Source organism: Chlamydotis macqueenii, chromosome 2 (genome assembly GCF_036417535.1).
Source record: "Chlamydotis macqueenii isolate bChlMac1 chromosome 2, bChlMac1.mat, whole genome shotgun sequence".
NCBI classification, from domain to species: Eukaryota; Metazoa; Chordata; class Aves; order Otidiformes; family Otididae; genus Chlamydotis; species Chlamydotis macqueenii.
The window spans coordinates 97,817,126-97,837,247 of NC_141557.1; the positions used below are offsets into that span (position 1 = coordinate 97,817,126).

The window sequence follows — 20,122 nt, forward strand, 5'->3', positions numbered from 1 at the left end:
CTCTAGGGCAGCAGTAACTGATGAGAAGACTGAGATTTCCTAAAAGCCTTCAAGAGTGGGTCAGTACAAATCTGAACAGTCACTGACATTTATGGAAAGCAATTAATAAAGTCCGGCTGAATCAAAACAGTGTCATTCAGCACTTGCACATCTGTGACTGTGCCAGGTCCAGGGGTCAGTGTCTTCCCTGAGGATGGGTTCGCAGCAGTTTGAGTACCCGAGCCACAGCGCCCAGGCACAGTGGACCTGCCAGAGAGGAGTGTAGCCACCTTCACGAACAGGGTTTTGTGATTCGCCCACTTTGACAAGAGGTTACCTCTTTCCAAATTTTGTGCTCTTTAAGAATATCTTTACTCAAGCATGGGCTTTTTTTCAACTTGACTGGCAGCACTCCTGGCCTTCCATGGTTATAAAATATATAATTTTTGTAAAAAAAAAAGTTACAGACAAGCTGTAGTTTGTGCCTTCTTTTTCTCATTTCACTGCCTATATATGGCATCTGATAGAGAGTAGTCACTGAACCTATTTCTTATTCAAGAACAGAAATCTCAAGGACATTGGTCTGAAAAATACTTCCTCTTCACCACAAACCTATAAAAGGAGGACATTATGAGAATAATTTGCCTGCAGAAATGTTAACTCTTTATTGACTATAGCAAACAGAAGTGCCCCAGCTTTCTGTTATTGACAGCACTCAAGAGAACCAATACCTTCCAGTATGAAAGTTCTTGTAGAGAGCAGAAAAAAAAATTAATTTGGGATTTTTCACTAGTGCTACATTTGACTAACTGCAAGTGTGATCCCTCATCCCTACAGCTGTGTTGAAAGTGAAGGCACAGCAGTACGCACACACTTCAGGCTCAGTAGGGCAGGAAGTTGTTCCACATTTGTTTCTGGGGTGTTGTTTATAGCATCTGGATCAGAATGTGAAGAACATTTGTTTTGTGCTTGGCTCAGATTTAGAACCCTGCACCTAAGGAAAAGGCAGTCTGTAGGACTGTAAAGCAGCCGTAGAGCATGAGTGTAGATGACTCATGGTTCCTGTTCCTGCTGGGCAGGACCTGGTAGGTGATCTGTAGCGCCACGTAAAATTTGCCATACACAGTCAGACCATCAGACACGAGGAGCAAGAAGTGGGTGCTGGCTGCTTCCTCTCCTGCTCACACTGCCTGCACAGTGTAAATTAAAACTTCCTACAGTAGACAAAGCAGTGCCAGTGCACAGGCTCAAGCCCCGCATTTTGATTTTCCATGGTGCTTGTTAGCGTACTCCCTAGCATCCGCTTTTGCTTTCCCAGGTAACGCCCAGGCACAGTCTGGTATTCAAAAGCCCTGTTTAGGGGGAACACAGCTGCATGGATGGAAGCTGCACCATGCCAGCTCATCTCAGGTCCAGAGAGCAGCCTGAACCAGTTTAGAATAGATACGGTAGTTCATTTCCCAGTAGGTCAAGGTATCTCTCACGCAAAGTCAACTCTTTCCTCTTCCTTGGGTGAGTGACCTGGTGGGGAGGATTGGTGTACCTTATCTGGAGACACTGCTTCCATACCAGTTTTACCAGTGCAGTGTGCTGAGATATTAATCAGGATACTGTTTGTATTCCTGTCTGATAGAGATCTGCTTACTTGTCTAACGATCTTATCAGTCAGCTTATCTGCACAATGGCCACACAAAGACATTCTGAGGGGTATCCTTCATGACCCTTAAAGACATTCTTCTGTGCACCTTCCTTCCTGCATCTTCTCCCATCTCATCAGTGACCTACACTTGATGAATTAGTTTTCGGCACCGTTAAAATTTTTACTGTTCTCATTTTAACAGCAACAATATGTAACAGTCTTCCTGATCTCTGAGTACAGAGAATGATAGATTTCTGCAGGACCCCACTAAAACCTGTCATTTTGATAGACTATTTCCTATATGTGGTCATTTTTGTAACCTTCAAAGCAGCTAATCACTGTGTAACCCTTGTAATAGAAAACGTCTCAATTTTTTTTGAGCTAAAGCTCTGCTTTTAGCAGCATTTAAAAGACAGTCAAATATCCTGCTGGAGCCAGTTATATCAATTTTAGTAACCAAAAATTCCCATTAAAAAATGTTGGTTATGGCTGGATTATCGCATTACAGTCATATGCCTTGGCATGAACATGCCTCTGTTATTCAGTTTCTACACTGACAGTGGTTCATATTAGTCTGTCTATGATCCTACTCAAAGGTGGATTCAGAATCGTTAGTTTGCTTGCAACATCTTGCTTTATTGCAGTCTTTTAGAACTTCTCCAGCTTCCCCACAGTTGCTAAAAATCAACATTAATGGGCTGAAGAATCGATTGAAATGATCCCTGAATGCTTAGACACAGCTTACATGCTCCTGCAGATCGTCAGAGGTTTGACTGTAGCAGCAGTTGTTCCATTCCCCCCACTTACCAATGGATCTCAGCAGTGGTCTTGTACAGCAGAACCAAATTATTTTTCAGATGCCTCTGCCCACTTTGTAGAATCATGCATTCCCACGTGCATTGCATTGTGTTCCTATGTGCACTGACATTGGAAGTCAAGCTTTTACTTGATTTTTTTTTATTCCTAATAAATGGCTTTTCTGTACAGAACGGAGGGTATGTACCCTATTCTAACACAGTGCCCTGAGAAGTGGCTGCTCTGTGTGTGGCACCACCTTTCTTCTGCATCTCCTTCAGCAGCTGTAGAAAACCACTGATGTTAACTGTTCCCTCATGGGAATATGGCCATATGTTTTGCCATATCTATATTGTATGGACAACTCAAAACAAATTGTATGCCACCATCCTGAAAAGCACTAACAAAATGCAGCAGGGGAGGAGGGGGAGAAGCACTGATATTGGAGTGAAAAGAAAAACCACACAGTGAGGCAAGGTACAAGATTCACTTTCACCTCAGAAGAAAATAGCAGTGTTGTTTGGGTTTTGTTGGGTTTGTTTGGTTTGGTTTGGTTTTCCCCTAAGAGTTTTGCCTAACCTCTTAATTGTGTTGGTGTCTCCAGGCTACAGTCCTCTGCCCCAATTCCAGGAACCAAGTTTTCAAGTAAAAGAAAACTTTAAGTATGGTTAAAGCAAAATCTGCCACCCACTGCAGGCACCGTTGGCAGAGCCAAATAAACATGCTTTGTCCATGGTATGGCTAACACTTAAATGGGTTAAAAAAAATCCCATTCACTTCATTATGCAACTAGATTCCCTTGGAATAGCTTCAAGAAGCTCTTTAATGAGAAGCCTGTAACAGTTGCACAAAGTAAGCATTTCCACCGGTGGGAAAATAAGCGTGGGCAATTCTACGTTTGACCCTGCAAAGACAGACAGAATGACAATCCGCAGCATCAGGCTCATAAGGATTCAGCACATGGAAGCAGCGAGCCATGCCACCTCTGCGCTCCTTGGGAACAAGGCACGATTTCATTGATACCAGCAGAAAGAGTCAGGCACAGCAGGAAAATAACAATGAATGGATTTTCTTTAATCCCAGGGATGTGTTGCCAGCATTACAATGATCAACGCTGTGGACCAATATTACATCAAACTTTTAAAGGGAGTTTGTGAGGGGAAAAAAAAATGAGAGTTTCCTGGCTAGGCAGGCTGCAACTGTTTCCACCGCATCTCTGTATAAACAAGCCTTAGTTTGTAGTGAATAAACTAAAAAGAAGCAGCATTACATTTCTTTCTGTTTGAATTTGAAAGTGATGCTGCTTGGTCCCCAAGCAGTGCAATGGACACCCTGATAGCTGTCTCCACTTCCCGACACAAAGCAAAAAAGAAATGAAATGTCATTTGAATCAAAAAGGCTGTTCAAAGGCAAGCTTTCAAACATACACTTCTTATAAGGGTCTGTCTATACACAGTCATTATGTCAGATAACAGGGAAATATAAATTTTAAACTCCATTGTACTGATACAATTCTTTGTATAGGCATTTTTCTTCTGGAATCAAAAAGTCAGTCTTCAGTTCAGCTCTGTCACTTTGACCTCTGTCTTCTCTTTAAAAAGCCTCTCTGTGTTTCAAGAGTGAGTATCTCCAAATGCAGAAGCAATCCTGGTCTGATAACACCTAAATCACTGAAAACATCTCTTGCATTAACGTACTTCAGCTGGATTTTGATTTTGTGCAAGGCTCTTGTATATCCACAGCATGGGGGTAGAAGAGCCCTTGTCTCATGGCACTGTTGTCTCCACAGAGAGGGAGAGTTGGGCTATCTGTGAGCACGGTTTCGTATCTCTCTTAAAAAAACAAATGAAACAAAACAAAGCCCTACCAGTTATCATGATGTCTGTCTGCTCGGAAAATTAGATACAGACTGTTGGGTTCCTAAATACTGAAATTTGGTGTAAGGGGTAGGTTAGACTGGGTTTAGAGTGCTGACTCCTCAGTCCCACAGCACTGACTGTGGGAACTCGAGAGCATTCAGCACCTCAAAAGCACAGACCTCGACTGCAGATGAACTACTTGGAAAAAGCCATCAGTCCGAATCGCTTCCCTCCCTGCACCTGTGTTTGCCTTAGCTGGAGTTGCAAAAATGCCATCCTTAATTCTAACATCCTTCATCCTTCTGCTAAGTGACACATGGCTTAAAGCTCAGCCTGTGACCTGGTGCATGTCTATGCCGTTAGCCAGGGCTCTGCGTGCAATATATCACTTTGCAAGGGGCCGGGGTTGCGAAGCCGCGTGCCCTCATTGCACACTTAACTTTTTCCCATATCAGCAGTCTGACAATTACCCTGAAAGTGCCTGGGAATTTCAGAAGGCTGTGGAATGCTGAGAACGCACCCTTAGATTCTTTTGTCAGATCTAGTCTGTCAGAAAAGTTCCTCAAGGGGAAACCACACAGGTGGCACAGCTCCACAGCAGCGAGCGTAAGGCTTTTGGCATTAACCCTCTCTATTGCAGCAGCAGGCACAGAAAATATTCTTGCAGCAACGTCCAAACTTTCCAAGCATGTAATGTATTACATTTTCCTCTTGGCTAATGCTCCTCTCTCTCTCTGTCTCTCCCACAGCATACAGCGTCGGCTGTCTTTGCAGCTGCCCATCCTTCATCATGCCTACTTGCCATCCATAGGAGGAGTTGACGCGAGCTGTGCCAGTCCGTGCGTAAGCCCCAGTGCCAGTCCTCGGCACAGACACGTGCCGCCCTCCTTCCGAGTAATGGTTTCGGGGCTGTAGGAAAGGGAGATCAGTGCTTCCTGAACTGCTTTTAAGTACTCAATGACTGGACTGAACATCTGACCTAGAACTCTGCTACAAACATACAACATTGGCTCTTACCGCAGAGGAACTACCGCTGAGGCCGTCATCACGTGCCCGTGTAACTCGTGTGGGAAGGCAAAGGAGAAGGACACAAGGAGTTTGATTTGTAGCCTTATTCATGGAGTTTTTATTTCCTCACGTAGAAGACACTGGAAAACGTTTCTTCCCAAATTTCTACTCACAACAAGGAGGCTGGGAAATACGGATCTTGCAAAAAAGACACTAGGGAAAAACAAAACAAAAAAAAACCACTCAAATGTCACTGAGCATTATGTGGCTGCTGAGAACATGCAATTCTATACTGTATCCATGTAGGGAAAACACAACAGTTGAGCTATACCATGTTTATTGAAATAGATACACTCATTTTTACAAGAGTTGTGTTAAATTGCTGGAAACATTCTGCACTGGTTAGTCTTGCTTGTTTTCATTTCAGGGATGATGTTTGGTAGGAAAGGAGGATTATGAGAAATGATTCCTTGGGTGTCATTGAGACTCCGCAGCGCTGTGAAGGAGGAGTCACCTCCAGCTTGCAGCTGCACGGGGAACCCAAGCAGAGGCCAAAGCTCTGCTCCAAGTTGTCACCAGCTGGAGAAAGCTGCTGGTTGAAGCGGAGCACTTTACCCTTCTCCAGGGATGATGGTAGTGACTGCTGACCATCTGCAGCTTCATTTTAGCAAAGTTTCTGCACCTATTTCAGAATAATCACCACCAACCGTAATGTACTAAACTGTCTGGAAAAGTCCTAGGGCTGATAACTCAAGAAGCTGAGGACAGATGGATAGTAAAGTCTTAATGTCACAGGACGGATTGTTTTTTATAGTTTGTTTGAATTATGTCACACATAATTACAATAAAATTAATTTAGTGGACTTGGGGGGGGGAGGGCTTACGGCACAGCACTTTGCTGCTGCAGGCAAAGCCTGAAGAGCACATAGACGTGAATATACACTATGTTTGCTTTGTACCTGCGTGTGTGACAGTTGTAGCGGATAATAGAGAGGACAAATCAAATTTACCAATATAATATTTTATCTGAATCCTAAAAGGACTGTGAAAAAAACAGTGGGTTTTATGCTTTAGCTCCATACCCTGAACTGACATGATTAGGAGGAACGATAGTGGCATACCGTCTGGACCAGCTCTGGAGCCAAACCCTCAGGCACAGGTGAGATACATATGCAGCTCCCTTTTCCAAGGGACCAGAAATGTGGCATCTCACTGCCAGGGCTGTTTGCTAAGAGTAGGGGGCGGAAAAAAACACACATGAAGCACCCACTGGGCTATCAATTTTCTTTGACCAACACCTGTGCACCTCAGACCAAACCTTTGGAATGAAGTTCCTACCAAGGTTTCCAAATCAGCAATGACTGAAGCACAGCTGAAGAGGTTCATTAGCCGAGGGACTTAACCACAGCTTTGACAAGCGAGCATAAATCTCCATTAAAAATAAAACACACCTCATAGTGGCCAAAACCAACATGAATATGTATCTGAATCTTACAATCAGGAGCATCACAAATTATTTCACTTGGCACATACAGTAAGAGAGGTTATGGAAATATCTGTAGCTTTTAGAACAAAAACATGTAAGTATAAACACAGATAAAATAGAACTCATTACTCTGTTTAAGCACTAAACACTGACGTCACTCAATGTGTGTTGACAGTATTCTCTTGCTTTATTAATATCATCAGGGCCTGGTTTATTTTAAAAGGAATGTTAATTTTTAAAAAGAGAAAATTACAATATTGTATATAATGTATACACAAAGATCTCTGTAGAAATATTATTCCAACTTAGCAGGAAAACAAAAAAATTCAGAAGTATCGGACCATTGGAGGTGAGTGTGTGTGTGTGTCTGTAACTTCGTGAATACTGACTGTGTGACGTTTATTAGGTTTAAACCATGCAGTACATTCTTTGTCTCAATGATACTGTAGTTTCTCCCATAACATTTTTTTTTTACTTTACTGCAGATAACAAGACCAACCAAGTGAATATAGCTATTTAATGTTTCTGTTCTTTTATACTGCAGCAAAAATGTACTGTAAATTTATGAAGAGGCTGTGCCCCAATGGCATTTTCCAATGATGTTAGTGCACAAATGCTTTAAACTAGACTGGAACTGCCAGAATAAAATGTAAATGAAGAATTTCTTGTATAACCTTATACTGCATGAGATCAATTTTTAATAAATTGTTGCAAATCTGTTTTTATGAATAAAATATATAAAACCTAGCTTTTTGGACTCAGTGCCCTCTTCACCCACAGCAAAGCCATTTTTAAGTGTGAGTGTGAGTGTGTGTGTGTGTGTGTAAACATGGATATAAATAAAAGCCTCCCTGGAGAAGGAGGAATCCTCTTACAACAACACATTGTAATAAAAAGTCAAAATACACATCCTAGCAGTTGTAGGGTTGACATCTAGAGAAAACAGTCAAGCTTCTGCCCTGAAATACAATGACTGCAGTACTCATGAGTGAAGTCTAAGCCCTTTTTCAAATGGGAAAATAATCAAACATATGCTGAACTTTTACATCCAAACCACACTTAATACATGCACTGTTCTCTCTTGCACCACAGTGAGTGTGAATGTGGGAGAAAAAGAAAAATTTTACTATTTCACATATATTATTGAAGTCGAGCCAATCTAGCTCTATAGTAAAATCTCTGCTTCAGCAAATGAGAAGTTTCTGAGAAAAGTTACTGATTGTTTCGTGAAGGCAAACACTAAACCCCTCCATCCAATTTCACACGTTATGGGTTTTGTGTCCTAAACCAGGTTCTGCTGCATGACAGAACAGGAGGAGGGTGGGAATCTAGTGCAACAAATCAGCGAGAGGAAAAAGCCTTTTTAGTTGTTTGCTTTTCAACATAAGCATCCTCAAGCCAGCACAAAATGACATAAAGCCCAAGATAAGGTAATTCAGAGTCACCACAAATGTGTTTTCTATAGATTTCTGATGAAGCTTAGTAGTCCCACCAAACACATGCAAAAAAGAAAATACCAGTGAGGAGTAAGCAGCATGGGTCGTGGATCTCAATGCAGAATACCAGTTGGCAGGAGAACCTCAAACAGAAACATCAAAGCTCATTCAAGAAAGGAAAAAAAGTCTAGAAAAACTTTATTGTGAAATCTATATTCAGACAGAACTTGTGGGAGGATGTGAACAACTTAGAGTTGCTCAGGAATAACAGGAAACCAGAACAAAGCAAAACATTGCTTGAAGAGGTGAAGGGGAAAAAAAAGAGGGAAATGTCATGAGAGTGAGTTTACTCAAACTGTTGAGTCTTCACAGTCACAGCAAATGCACTTCCTTTAAAATTATAAAATTGCTATTGGATTCATAGAAGATTACAAATGTTGCAGCATTTCCTTCAAATAATTAATGAAATTGGAGATGGAAGGGAAGAGCAAGAGAGGCAGTTTTCCAGTTTTCTCTTTATTTTAAAAGATATAACACCTTTTCTTAAAGGTTTATAATCAAATCTTTTCTGGTCTTTTCAGAACTTGTTTGTTCATTAGAAATCCCAGTACAGGGTGCCTCTTCTTCCCAAGACCAAATTAGTGTTTCTGTCCCTTTCTGCTCAGGCTTGCCAAGCTAATGGAAGCCTGCCCAGTAAGACCTGTCCCAGCACTTCCACAGCACCCTATGGATGTTGGCAGGGCTTTACTGCACTCTCATACCACAGCCCAAAGGATGGGCCAGCCTGTACCTTCAGCGAACTGACTCTCCCTGCCGCTGACTTGTTTAATAGCGATTTTCTTCTCACTGCCTGAGAAGACTGACAGGTTTATTACAGTGGCTTAAACATCATGATTTTTATCTGAGTTCCGTTCTCATATTTACTGGCTGCCTTTTCCATCTCTTGAGATGGTGAATAGTACTTACAGCCATTACTTTCGTATGGATGGATATTATTCAGGAGTGCACTTTCAAGAGCACTCTGCCTGTCGAGTCAATCAGGATTCTGCCAGGGCACTACGGCGCTTATCACTACTCACTAAACAACATTGTGGAGGAGCATTAACGAGTCTAGGGCTGCATGGGAAGAGGTGGAGAGATGGTTGGAGCCCGTGATGGGTTGCTGGCAAGGGCAATCTGGGTTGGCAGTACCATTACCTCAGTGTGGCCACAGACCTCTTACCTGCAGATGTTTAGAGCCACCAGCTTTACAAACTGCACCAATCCCCTGGTGATGAGGTGCTCAAGTGAGCCAAACAAAGGGATAGATTAAACGGCAGGCAGGAGGAGAAAGGAAGAAGAGGCATCCCCAATCACTGAGCACGTCCTTCATCATCACCAAAAAAGTGTCTGTCACTAGTGCCTTCAGAGCCGAGCATCACACATCCATTTAAACACATAACTGAACTTTAGAGGTTAAATTCAGTACAGATGGAATAGATCTGAGGACAGGAGCAGGAGGTGGGTGCAAGCCACAGGTAGCAGGCAGCCTGTGGGCTGGCTCACTAGCAAAAGCGTAGCAGAAAGGAGCTCAGATGACCTTGAGCTTCAGGAGAAAGGACAGGCATCTTGAGTCGGCAAACACAGGCTTTGACTAGAACAAAGGATTTTTATCCCCTGACAAAAGGTTATGCCGCAGGAGCCCAGTATCCACACGCACTGGGTGCAGCTTAACCTGAGAAGAGTATCAGCCAAATCTATGACCAACAGCTGTAACTGCTTCAGAGACCACATCACCCACTCACCTGCCTACTGCTGCGGGCAGCAGCGTGGGATGCCTGCTTGAGCGGGGGAGCTGCCAGGGGTAGCAAATCACCCCATACAGGTGAGGCAGTCCATTCTGGCAAGTCAGTTTGGCTGGAAAATAGTGCACGTGCTGCAGAGAGTGCTGGCAGGACACTGAGCAAGTGCAGGCAGCCTGGCATTAATGGCCTGGAAAACACAGTAAGGGCCGAGGTGGAGACATCCATGCTACCTCCTGTTTCGGCAATTTGTCAAGCATCTAAAAGCAAAACCCATTCTAAGGATATATACACACAAGCCATTCCCGGCTCAGTAGTTAATTCTCCTTGGCCCCGGCCCGCTCTCCCACCCTGAGCCTGCACAGCTGAACATCCCGTTTGTCCAGGCCTAAGGAAAAAGGAGCATGAAGTAGAAATGAAAGACTGTGGAAAAGAGTTGGCAGGAAATACACGCGTGGCTTTGTACTTGTAAAGTAAGTGCTCTGCTACACTGTTATCCCAAGCAGCTCCTACTCTGCCTTGCCTGAGGGAACTCTGGTCCTTCTAAACACCAGGGCCCCCTCCCAGCAGACAGAGGGACGGAGACGTCTGTTCTGCAGGAGAGAGGAACCTCACATTCTCACCAAATAAGCTAACTGGCATAATAATTAGTTCATATTATTAAGTAGGCTATCAACTGGTGATACAAACCCGCACAAGCCTTTAAGAAGAAAGCATTCCTCTCCAACATATGAACATCTCTCTTAGGAAACCTTGTGTTCCCATTCTTCAGACAGGGCTGTACAACACAGCACCCACACAGCTCTTGCTACCCCAGAGAACAAAACTCTTCCTCCAACTCAAGAAACTCTTCAATTCATCCCTGACTAGAGCTGTGCCGGAAGCAGAGAGCCACAGACAAAACAGCAGAGATGAAAGTCACCTCTTGAGCAGTTCAGGAGATAAAGTCACGTGAGGCAGCGGTGCTAGGACCACCTGCCAGAGGGTGCTCTGAGGGGCACCTGCAGGTGTAGGTGCCACTAAAAGACCTGCTGCAGAAAAGCAAATTGCTGAGCATAGATCAGCTTCTCCTCAAGAAGGGCAAAGGATGCAAAGTCACCATAGCTCATCTTAAAGGCAATCCCGTTTGCAAAGACATTGACTCTTCCCGTGATGAATGGCAGTTGGAGGGAGGGCACATGAGAAAGGACAATAACGGGGCGGGGGGAGGGCACGGACAGTAGCTTCACACTAGAGCTGCAGGGTGACAAGACAAGGGTTAAAGGCTTTAAGTTAACAATTCCATAAGCCCCACAACCCATCGCAACTCTCAGCACTGGAAAGAAATCCTCCTCGGTTTGGTTTGGCCCATACTTAGGTCACCGGAAGACACTATTTGAGCAGAGTAACAGAGCTAATGGAAGAAAAGGGAAAAAAATACCAAGGAAACCAACACACACATATGAGAAGATGGTTTGAGAGTCATAAAGATGCAAATGAACAAGGGACTCAGCTGCAATCACTTCTGAGGAAGAGACATCAACGTCAGCACCAGATACAGGCACCCCCAGCAAAAGACAGTCGCTGTCATCCCACAAAGCTAGCTGCACAAATGAGGCTGCTAAAGTTGTCAGAACCAAAGCCAATGCCATCATTAACTGCCTTGGAGTTGCTAGTAACTAAAATGAGAGCAACTTTCCACAGAATTTTGACCGCAGCTTCTAGTAGGCTCAAAGTTTGAAATTTGATTCAACACTTCAGTAGCCTAGACTGTTTCCAGGCTTTCATTATTACTGGAGGGCTGCAGGAGCGTGAAGTTTGCAAATTACCAATCCTTATGAAAATTTTACAGAAACTGCTTCTTAGACACACACAGAAACATGGTTTTTAACTGGACTATCTCACTTAGGATGTGGGGAGAGGGTGTACTTCACCTTTTTCCCTGTCTATACACATTTTATTGTTTTGAGAGGCCTCCACAGAATTTCCCTTTCAGGAAACCAAGCAACCTCAGCGCGAGTCGAGAGTGCTGCCAGAAGCCTGTAGCTTGTGCGATAGCAGCCGATGAGATGCAGGCAGGGCCAGGAGAATTTTTTACAATGAGTGTGGTGGAACACTGGCAGAGAGAGGTGGTGGATGCCCCATCCCTGGAAACATTCATGGCCAGGTTGGACAGGGCAACCTGACCTGCTTGGAGATGTCCCTGCTCCTTGCAGGGGGGTTGGACTAGATGACCGTTAAAGGTCCCTTCCAACCCAAACCATTCTATGATTATACACTCTCCAACTTCAAGTTGAAAATACAGCTGAAGAACGGTTGTACTGCTGTTGTAACAAGGAATATTTCTCTAAGAAGCATCCCCATTCTTTGAGGACCTTTCAGTCTTTTCCCTCCCCCTCTGCCCCAGCTAATATCCTATATTAACTGCTTTGTTTTAGTTTTAAAACCCAATAATTTACCTAAGAATTAGCTTCTATTTGAACATAAATAAGCAATTTCTAATGAAAGTAAAGCTCAATAAAGTGGAAAAAACACATTAGTTTTTTCCAGCATAATTCATGTAGACAGATAAGAACAGTACTTGCTACAGTTCAAAACTTTCAGAGGCATTTCACTGGTGTAAATGAAAATAATTTCAAAACAAAATCAGCTCTCAGTTATCCCTGAGAGGCTAATTCAGGTTGCCACAACCAGGGATCAAACCTGACTGTTCCACCTGCTAGGGCTTGTTTGCTCACTCCTTGTTAAATCAGTCCTCATCTTTGTAAAAACTGGCTTGTAAGTTTTTGAAGGTGAATGAATGAACTGTGAAATTCAGACTAGTACATGCAAGTTCTCCACAGACCTTTTCTTGCTTTGTGTTAGCCTGCCGCTCCTCCCATCCATTATGCTCTTTACAATACTACCACCATTTGAGATAAAATTACTCTTATTAGGGACAAGTAAAATTGTAATGAGGGTGGAAAGACACATAAAGACATTCCTTTACTTGGACTCTGACACAGCATTCCAGTATTAGGGGTGGCAAACTGATGAATCCCAAGGCATCTCCCCCTGCTGAGCATTAGGTTATTTGTTTTGCCATGGCATGGGAGCAGCCACATCAGATGTTCAGCAGTTCTTCTTGACAGAAGTTTTCTTTGCATTTTATTCTAACCTGATCCCAGGGTAGCAAGACTTGCTATCCTCCTTACTGTTTCCACACTTTTACAAGCCCTTCTGGCTCGGTCATTTTAACTTTATCAAGAGAGTGAAACCTCTCCTTCATCCTCCCGCACCTGCTCGGCTCTGCTGCTGCACCCTGTGCACTCACAGGCAGGCAGAGTGGCCACGATCTTCAGCAGCCAGCCAGACCCTCTCCAAACAACTTTTACCTGCAATGCAACATGCATAAAGCCTGCACTGTTGCACACCTCTGATTTTCCTTCTTTTTTTTTTTTTCCCCCCTTTTCTGTTGCCCAGAGAGGTGGTGGATTCCCCATCCCTGGAAACGTTCAAGACCAGGTTGCATGAGGCTCTGAGCAACCTGATCTAGTCAAAGACAACCCTGCTCCTTGCAGGAGAGTTGGACTAGATGACCTTTGAAGGTCCCTTCCAACCCTAACCATTCTATGATTCTATGATTCTATGATTCTGCTTCTTTACCAGCTTAATTCCATGTGCCACTTCCACTGTTCTTTGTGTAGTTGTTACCAATGCTGCAACATCTGATATCTTCAAATCCTTCTGAAAAGGCTGTCATTCTTTAGTTGAGAAATCACTCAAAGCAAATACTCACTTCAGAAGTCCCAAGTGTGACAAAAATAGTTTCATGAATTAAAAAGTGCCTATTTTAATACAGCCTCCTTTTAAACAAGCTCTCTATTTTTCCCCAGTGAACGTCAGCAATCATCAGCCACTCATTGTCTTCCACAAAGTGTACACCCAGCTCCGTTTCAGACTTCACAGGCATGCTTGGCTTATTTTTTCATATCCTTTATTTTCTACTCTTTTTTATGGTCGTGTTGCTGATTTATTGTTTGTTTGTTTTCAAGCAAGACAGAAACAAAATGAACTTTCCCATATGGAGAACACTAACCACAGAGCACTCACGTCTGTGCAGTACAAATGCTCATGCAGAAGCCGCTTTTCCTCATCCAGCATGCAGAATGCATATCCCAGGCTGTGCCGATAGAAGCTTAGAGCTTCAGCCAGATAAAAGATAATAAAATGAGCTTAGGCCTCATTAACTTACCCTGTTGATGTGAATATTAACATAGATTAAAATCCAAGCTCCAAAAAGAAAACGCAATCCCAGCCCTCGTCATAGGCAAACTGCAAGCAATAATAAATTCATTGAATTAATTTAGTTCATCATACTATGAAGCTACAGCACGACACTCTACATAAAGGCTTTCTCCACATGGTTTTGAAAGTTTTGTAGCCAAATGCAATTTCAGGAATTAAATCTCTATTCATGCACTTTGCTTATGACTTTGATGAATACCCTGCTGCTCTGGCTGCATATACAGAAAGAGTTGAGGAAGGCACCTTTCTTTCTTTCAGGACCTAGTTCAGCTTGGTATGCATAAAACCACGTATGAACAAATCAGAATGTAGACAACCTTGGCCAAATTAATTTAATGGAGTATATTCAAAATGATGAAAAGATGTTTCTCATTAATTCCTCCCTCTTTTGGAATAATGTTTTCCATTTACTGATATTCAGTTCTTTTACTCTGTTCTAAACAGATGTTATATTACCTTCATTATGATTAAATTACTAGTACTACAGTAGTGATGCAAATAAGGACTCTTCAAATTATTTTTCTGCTTTTCTCTTCCTATAGGGGAGCAGTGTTTACAGTATACTGTTTGTACTTATGTACGAAAAACTAAAGTGGAGTGAAGAAATGAGCTGCTTTTTTTTGCTTACGCTACAAACTTCATGTTTATCGTGGAAGTTGAAAAAAATGTGTTTAACACCGTAAAAAAGGGAGGGAGAATTTTTGAGATCATTAATTCCTCCAAAAGTTCATTCCAGTCTTGAACTGGCCCTTTAGAAATCACCACCGTCTACCTGGGGTAGGAAGTTCATTCTTGAAGCAGTCATCAGCAAGCCTCATCCCAAAGCTTCAGGCCATCTTTCAGTTTAGTTAATACCAGCTTATTATTTTAAAAGTAGTTTCCTCTGACTCCACCACCTCACTTGACTCCCATCATGAGATTCCTCTGCTACAGCGCATGAAACTGCTCTCTTCTTTCTTGGCATAGCTGGCATGGTGAGATGTTGAAGTTGATTTTACTCTCGGACTCCCCATGCTGAATGGACAGACACCCTTGTCCAGGGGAATTTTATTCAGAATGGAACTTCCTTCACTCTTTGGGATACATCTGCATATTTCTCCACTTACATACAATGCTGTAAGATGCACCACGTAAACTGTGGGAGTCTAAAACAGGTTTCTCTTCCTGCATCTGTGATAGAGAAATTTCCTATTGGTAGCTTGTAAGTCAGAAAAAGATAGCATTATCCCAAGGGAAGGGTCGAGTAGCCTATCATATGCTTTTCAGGCACATATTTATCTAATTGAGGAAGATTAATTTGACATTTTTGGTACATCAAGAAACACACTGCTTTGTGTAGTGTAGTTTTCTTTATATTTAATAGACAGATCACTGGCTTAGCATACAATGGATGCCTCTTTGCTGGTGACAGTCCTCTTCATTCTGGCACTGTTCCAGATGCAGTCACTGTGGGCAGAGCTGCACTTCCCCGAAGACAGACCTTTCTGCATAAAAACATCCCACAACCTGCTAACTTGGTTTTGCACCTGTCAGGCAGTCACTTGGCTGCACATAAATTACCTTATTCCTTCTTGCCCTACCTAGCCTCTTCCTCTTCAAGCTTGTTCCTGAGAGTTTCTGGCTTCAAACCCTAAGAAGTCTCCTCTGCATTTCTCTGACTATTCACTTTCATCTCTTTGAGTTTCTTTGGTGGCCAAAACTGCTCCTCAAAACTGCCAAGTGCATCTGGCCACCTGGTCTTTTAGACTACTGACTGAGTTCTTCTTTTGCAGGTAAAATGGCACAAATCCCAAGAACAAAACTTCTGCTGAAGATGTAAACTAGTAGATCGATGTTGCTATTAGTGACAGGCGACATTATCTTCATTTATTGAGTGATGACTCTGATATCAGTACTTACTGGGTTGTGTTTTGGGCAGCTCTGAGCTTGGTTTGGCTATGATTGCAGAATCACTAGAAGATTCGCGAAAACTGCTTAGCTTGTTCTTTTCTTCAGCTTAAAGTTGACTCTGCAATGGTAAGGTTTAACTATATACGGTAAAGGTTCAAGAAAACATAGTGATTGGTGTGTAACTAGCTAGCTGTCGTAGTTCAGCCCCGATCGGGACCAGACTACGCAGTCTCTCTCTCACTCCCCCCACACTCCAAGAGAATACGGGGAGATAATATAAGAAGAAAGGCTCAAGGTCTGAGATAAGGACAGGGAGAAAATCTTCAAAGTTACCGTTACAGGCAAAACAGACTCGACTTGGGGAAAACTATTCATTTATTACTAAAAACAGCAGGATAATGAGACAGAGAACAAGATAACCTCCCCCCACCGCTCCCTCTTCCCAAGCTTAACATTATCTCTACTACCTTCCCCCCCGAGAGGCACAGGGGGGAAGAGGGAATGGGGGTTGCGGTCAGTTCATTACGCGTTGTTTTACGCCACTGCTTCATGGTTGGGGGAAGAACTCCTCACATTCCTCCCCGTTCCATTGTGTGGTCCCACCCATATACCACAGTGCTTCCTGAAACTGCTCTGGCGTGGATCATCTCTTCCATGGGGTGCAGTGTCTCCAGAACGGCTGCCCCAGCGGGCCCTCCACGGGCCACAGCCTCCTTCGGGCATCCACCTCCCCCGGTGTGGGGTCCTTCACGGGCTTCAGATGGATCTCTGCTCCTCCATGGACCTCCATGGGCTGCAGGGGAATCTTGGCCAGGAGCAGCATTACTCCTCCCCCTCCTTCTTCACTGACCTTGGCGTCTGCAGCCATTCCTCTCACAAGAAAAGTTCGTCACAACAGGCTGGTAGACACCTCTCAGAATCTCTTCACATCATCCAGCTCATCTCCTCTCCACTTCTTGCAGCCCGGCTGGGCTGAGTCGGGCCCAGTCGGCCCCCTGGCGAGAGGCCAGAGGGTGAGGCCTGCAAGGCGCATGAGGCCTGTGCCTCCCCCTCTGCGCCTCTGCTCCCTCTCAGCTTCTTCACATCTTCTCTTCTCTCTTTTTTTTTTTTTTTCTGTTTTCCCCTTCTTAAATACATTATCGCAGAGGCGTTATCACGGAACATTCTGCTACCAATCGGCTCAGCCTTGGCCAGCAGCGTGTCCGCCCTAGGCCCGGTCGAGTCCACTGAACAAAGGGGAGCAACTTCTAGCAGTTTCCTACAGAAGCTACCACCTTAGGTCCCCCCTCACTAAACAAAACCAGAACACTAGCTCACCAACAAGAAAGGGCAGCCAAACAGACTGTTTTGGAAGATGCAAAGATAATCCCCCCTAAGCCAACCCAGGACTGCAGGAAAGGAGCCCACTCCCACCACTGAACTCCTGGTGAAAAATTTGGGTGACCAACAGCTCACCACAAACCCTTTCTTCTAAAGGAAATCTGGTGCTGTTGACCTTAAGACCCAAAAGAACACAGGAAAGATGAGTACAAAAGCACACAAAAGTTTCACAGGGTCTAATGCAACAAAGAAAAAGTGCAATTTCTTTCATCTCAAGTTGTTCAATCACCTGAAAAAAACGTGTCTGCTGCTCTTCTCCCAGCCCCCAGCATTAGCACCAGAGAGCGAGACTTCAGCTCATGTGAGATGTAAGGTATTTTCTGTACAAACAAGTCTGTATCCTCAGAGTTACATAAATTGAATGATTCAATGCTCCCTGAAATCGTCATTAAAAAGGCTGACAACAACAAGAAGTACTTTCCTGCTTCTGCCTTAGCACTCACCATTATTTCCAGTCTTTATGCCGCTTGTAAATTCATCTCAGGTTTACTCTACTGAAACAAGTTTGTCATGTCTATAAGAAAAAGCAGACTGTTATTACGATCATTTTTTAATCAACACCCTAAACATGTGCAAGTACCTGGAAACCAATTTTTTTTTTAAAAAAGGGAACTAGGGAATACATGAAGAAGGAAGAAGAATGCTTTCCCCCTTCTTTCTGCTTGGGAGAAAACATTTTGACACTAGGTTTTTAGGTCAACCTGAGCAACATCTCAAAACTAGTAAAACAACAACAAAAAAAAAACCCTACAAAAAAAAAAAAAAGAAGGTAACAGTGAATTTTCCACCACTTGCTTACCCCTCATTCCCTAGTTATTATCCTGGTCAAACCAGCCACCAGGCAGGAAACACTACTTGCAGAGGAAGAAGACGACTCAATATTGGACCATGGTTATTTCATATGGTTTCCCAGATGGAAAACCATAAAGCAGGGTGAGGGTTTACTGCAAAACAAAACAGAGTCTGGAGAAGGGGGAAAACATATGTATGGATGCATATATTAAAAGTAGGTTTAGAAAATCAGTTAGACTTACAGAAAATGATAAGGAAATATAGAGTAAGTTTCCACAGTTTTCCAACCAAATCTTTACATTATATTGACAAGTTGCATAAGTACAAGCACATTGATTTTTATACTGGAGAATTAAACCTCCCTGCTGCCAAATTTGGAACACTGACGTCCTATATGCAGAGTTAATATAACCCATATTCATGAGCTGATAAATATTATGTAAACATTATTTTGATTTATCATGTAAGGTATTTTTGACAGGACGTTCCGGGCTTGTACAGTTTTTATAAATTGTTGCTAATTTGGTAAAGCAGAAATGTGAGGTGAACAATGTCAGCAAGTAGTTACAATTTCCTGTACTGTTACTACGCGGCATGCCAAGATTTATAGCTGACTTCGTCAACAGCTTTCATTGTCCTGCCTTTATACATTTTCTTTACTCTGTTGTTCTTGGTTTTTTTAATCATTAGCTTCAAATTGACTTCCTTGAGCCAATTCATTTTTAATTTAGGAGTGTGAAACAAAAATAGCTTCATGAGTCGAGAATTAAACAAATGAGAAATGAGCATATGGCAAAACCCAAGCCCTTTGAGCTGTTCTTTGAATGCACTATGATTTATAAGAGCGAGGTTATGTGGTAAAGTTTAGAACACAAAGCTTACTAAATATTGAATACAGTGTTTCCATGTAATTTTGCTGGCAATAACCCCAAGCAATTTTAATTAACTTCACTTCCCCTTAACTGCAAGGACAGCTGTGGACATGCAGCCTTCCTCCAAAAGTAGAGTTCTGCAAGTTCACTTATTTAGATTTAATTTTTTTTTTCCTATTAAAATTCAGCTTTGCAACTGATTTACCAGAAATGAGCCTGGATTTGTACAATTTCTGTTAGATCATGCAATTAAAGAATCATCCCCACAAAGAGAGGCAAAGAAACCCCAATAACCCCGTAAGGGAAACAGAGCACCCTGACATTGCTACTGCCCAGATATCGCAGGAGAGCCATCAGATCAGCAAGGGTCCATCTCCACCAACAAAAGGGAGCACAGAGGGGTGACAACAGGCAGCCAAACCCTCCCAGGTCCATCACAGGAAGATTCTCAGCCTGCCATCCTGGTAGGAAACCCATTGAGTTTTGGTGGGAGAGGCTCTCTGGATCACCTTACAAACAGAGGGGGGTTAGTGCCTTAAGGTGTGTGGGAGTCATTGTGGGATGCAAGGGAAGAGCATTCGGGGATTGTGCGAGACTTACTACAGAGCAGGAAGGACCAGAGGCAGGGACAGCAAGGGATCAAGGTGGTTTGGGAGAAATAAACAAGGAAAGGAGGACAGGAAAGGGGATGATAGCAACTGTGTGTAAAAAGGATATTGGTCAGTACGCTTTTGATTACTGCAACCTGTCCTGTCTTCTCATTAAACGCCATTTGTGTATATCGCTGTGTGATCACTAGCAGACATGGAGCCAGGCTAGCCAGTGAGCAGAGTAAGAGGCCTGGGAGCCAGGTATTGCGGCAGCCAGAAGTCTGAGCCAGGCAGCAGAGAGACGAGAGGGTCTGAGAGCTGGCTGCTGGAGGGACCAGAAAACCAAAAC

General features: G+C 43.2%; 2 protein-coding genes across 3 annotated transcripts in view; one reads left to right on the plus strand and one right to left on the minus strand.

The window, feature by feature from the left end:
* GABBR2 (gamma-aminobutyric acid type B receptor subunit 2) overlaps positions 1-7,513 on the plus strand; it is a 488,684-nt gene extending 481,171 nt beyond the window's left edge. Inside the window, exon 19 of the mRNA XM_086740482.1 lies at positions 5,022-7,513. Within this exon, the coding sequence (XP_086596608.1) occupies positions 5,022-5,187 (166 nt within the window). The 3' untranslated portion in view covers positions 5,188-7,513. The remainder of the gene's footprint in view (positions 1-5,021) is intronic.
* ABITRAM (actin binding transcription modulator) overlaps positions 1-20,122 on the minus strand; it is a 301,888-nt gene that overhangs the window by 103,819 nt on the left and 177,947 nt on the right. The gene's annotated exons all lie outside the window — the stretch shown is intronic.